The sequence below is a fragment of the Antrostomus carolinensis genome, unplaced genomic scaffold, assembly GCF_000700745.2.
Source record: "Antrostomus carolinensis isolate BGI_N321 unplaced genomic scaffold, ASM70074v2 scaffold11683, whole genome shotgun sequence".
Lineage (NCBI taxonomy): Eukaryota > Metazoa > Chordata > Aves > Caprimulgiformes > Caprimulgidae > Antrostomus > Antrostomus carolinensis.
This window is the reverse complement of record NW_010304729.1, coordinates 2,505-5,624: the sequence shown is the minus strand read 5'-3', so window position 1 is coordinate 5,624 and position 3,120 is coordinate 2,505. Positions and strand designations below refer to the sequence as shown.

The 3,120-nt window shown below is 54.8% G+C and overlaps 2 protein-coding genes across 2 annotated transcripts in view; one reads left to right on the top strand and one right to left on the bottom strand.

Annotated features, from left to right (window-relative positions):
• The window catches only part of LOC104522314 (alpha-1,6-mannosyl-glycoprotein 4-beta-N-acetylglucosaminyltransferase), a 3,169-nt gene extending 3,009 nt beyond the window's left edge, over positions 1 to 160 (top strand). The window contains 1 exon segment of the mRNA XM_029084171.1: positions 1 to 160. This exon segment is cut by the window's left edge and continues 121 nt beyond it. Within this exon segment, the coding sequence (XP_028940004.1) occupies positions 1 to 160 (160 nt within the window).
• Positions 161 to 2,835: 2,675 nt separating this feature from the next.
• TMEM9 (transmembrane protein 9) overlaps positions 2,836 to 3,120 on the bottom strand; it is a 2,520-nt gene continuing 2,235 nt past the window's right edge. Inside the window, exon 3 of the mRNA XM_010164556.1 lies at positions 2,836 to 2,985. Coding sequence (XP_010162858.1) covers positions 2,836 to 2,985 — 150 coding nt within the window. The remainder of the gene's footprint in view (positions 2,986 to 3,120) is intronic.

The window sequence follows — 3,120 nt, the reverse complement described above, 5'->3', positions numbered from 1 at the left end:
CACCACCGTGGGCACCTTCGAGAAGGGGACCTTTGAGCGGCGGGGGCTGGAGAGGGGCGTGCCCGGCCCCGTGGAGTGCGTGAGGATCCGGGTCACCCAGGACCAGAGCGAGTGGCTCATCATCCAGAGCATCGACATCTGGACCGCGGCCGGCACCTGAGCGGGGATGCGGAGAGCTGCCCCAGAGGCTGGATTTTGTACCAAGAGGTTCTTTATTTTCCTCGCTCCTTTGTTTTTTGATAAGGAATTAAATTATTGGCTCCCGCTGGCGCCTGTCCCCGCGGCGATGGCGGGGGCCGCTGTGGGGACAGAGCCGGGCCTGGGGGACGCTCCAGCGGGCGATGAGCAGAGGCCTGGGAATTTTAGACTGGGCAGCAGAAAACATTTCCTCCCAGGGAGGATGGTGCACTGGACAGAGCTAATCTGCTAATTAATAAATGAAATCGTTAACCAGGCAGTGGCATTTTTTTTCTGCAATGTCTTCACCGTCCCATCCCCACCGGAGTTTTCGAATCCACCGACTCCTGATTTCTAACCTGCAGGTTTTTTTCCTCTCCCATCCCATTTTCAAGCTGTTCCTGGGAGGGGCCAGGGGAAGGTACCAGGGTGCTGCTCACCAAACCCTCCAGGATGAGGGACGCAGGGGTCACTGGGAGCAGGATCCCCACCACCGGTGATGGCCCATTTCTCAGGGCTGATCAGGGGGTCACTGGCCACCAGATGGACCCATCGCACTGGCTCAGTCCCTGCACGGCAACTCTCACCCCCCAGCTGCTCGTGTTCAGTAGAATCACAGAATGGTTTGGGTTGGAAGAGACCTTAAAGATCATCCAGTTCCAACCCCCCTGCCATCAGCAGGGACACCTTCCACTAGACCAGGTTGCTCAAAGCCTCATCCAACCTGGCCGAGAACACTTCCAGGGAGGAGTGGACCTTCTAGTGGCCTCCCAGTACCTGAAGGGGCCTGTAAGAAAGCTGGGGCAGAGCTGTTCACAAGGACGTGCAGCAATAGGACAGGGGTGATGGTTTGAAACTAGAAAAGGGTCGATTTATGTTGGATATCAGGAAAAAGTTCTTCAAGATGAGGGTGGTGGATCATTGGAACAGGTTGCCCAGAGAGGTGGTAGAGACCCCATCCCTGGGGATATTTAAGGTCAGGTTTGATGGGGGCTCTGACCTGCTCTGGTCCCTGCTCACTGCAGGGGGGTTGGACTAGATGACCCTTGAGGGTCCCTTCCAACCCAAACCAGTCTGTGATTCAGTGAAAAAGCTTCTGTTTGGATTTGTCTGGTGGGATCAGCTTGGGGGGCTGGATCCTGCCGGGCAGCTCAATCAAAAGCTGTTTGCACCAGCACACGAGGTGGTGAGCAGCAGCTCTCCCAGTCAGGCTGTTGGCAACAACTGCTCAGCCTCCAACAAACCAGGAGGAATTCTGATCTGCTCAGCCTTCCTGAGACAGCTCAGAGCCGTCTGTCACTAACCTGGGCCAAGCAGGACTGCTCTGGCTCTCTTGGAGCAAGACAGTCACCATCCGAGCACAGATGGGAAAAAAACAGTGCCAGGGGACCCACCTGGTGTCACCACAGCTCGAGGTCCTGCATCAACGTGCCTGCTGGGCAGTGGAAGGCAGCCTGGAGAGCAGCAGCTCCGTGCTGGGAGCCCCAGACCTTGGTGTGATGGGACTTTACCCTGAAAAAAAAGCCAACCATGTAATAGATCTTTGCATTTAATACAGAGATGCTACATGATAAACTCCAGCACCTTCCTGACTTCATCGATGTTCTCAGTGGGATCAATATACACGTTGCAGAATCACTTCAGTGTCCCCCACACAGCCCAAGTGCAGTCAGAGCTCTCGGAGTGTTTTGAGTAGCACAAGTGTCCCCTTTCCAGAGCCCCAAGACCCAGACAAGTGTCTACAGTGTCCCAGCAAAGCCTCTGCCCCAGTTCTCTTGGACACAAATGCCCCTGACCGCACTGTGAGATCCTCAAGGGTTATGAAGGTGGGTACAAATGGAAAGGTTTCTCCTCAGGATGTTTTTATTCACTGCTAAAGCAGGAAAAGATACCCACGTAAATGAACCTTTTACCTGCTGGTCTCTTGTGAATGCACTCATCACCTCTGTGGTGTTCACCTACGATCCGAGTTACACTGGTGTAAATCCGGACAGACTCCACTGAATAGAGTGGAAATCCGCTCAGTTTACACCAGGGTGGTGCAAGCAGCAGATGATCACTGGCAGGGAACCCCCTCCTCCTCCTCCTTCCAGTGCAATGCAACTGCCTCAGCACCACCACGCCCAATTAACAGCGGTGAACTGAGGCTTCTTCATCCTGGAGGAGGAGCGCCATATAATTTATCCCACATAAAAATGATCCCACTGTTTTTTTTATCTCAGGAAGATTCAGCCAGCTTCCAACATCCTGTACTGAGACACCTCAGGGGTGGGCTGATGGTGACTCCAGTCCCAGCAAGTGGTGCCTGCGGGGTCCAGCCGAGCACAGAGCACTGGAGCTGCAGCCCCAGCTCGAGTCATCCCATGAATCGGGGCAGCAGTGTTGGGTACGACCGACCGTATACATGCAGCCACGGAGCCAAGGATCAGCACAGATCTCAGCTGGGCAAGGGTTAAAGAGCCTCTGGGCTGAGAGGGAAAGGGCAGAGGGACAAAACCAGAGGCAAGCATTTGGGTCTGCTTCTCTCTATGAAGATGGTAAATCAGAGAGGGTGAGAGCTTTCAGTCAAACACCATGGATGCCCTGAAGGGTGACGTGCTGTCCGGCCTGACCAGCGGAGTTACCCTGGCTCTTGGGGAAGTGGTGCTCAGCAAAAATCTAGCTCAGCATCTTGTGGCGGTCGAAAACTGTCTTCCTCTGCTCCTGCACCTGGCGCTTCCAGCGCTGCTGGGCCCCCTCCACCCGCTCCAGCACCGTGTTGGCTCTGGCACCAGACGGGGTGGGGGCTGTGGCCAAGGAGCGAGCATCCTGCAACGGAAAGAACCGGTGAAAGAGATCAAAGTGTGCCCAGCCTGAACACAGGAGGTATCAGCTGGGTTCTAGGAGAAATTTCAACTGAAAGAGCAATTCAAGGCTTGAGTTGTCCTGCTTAAGAACCTGAGA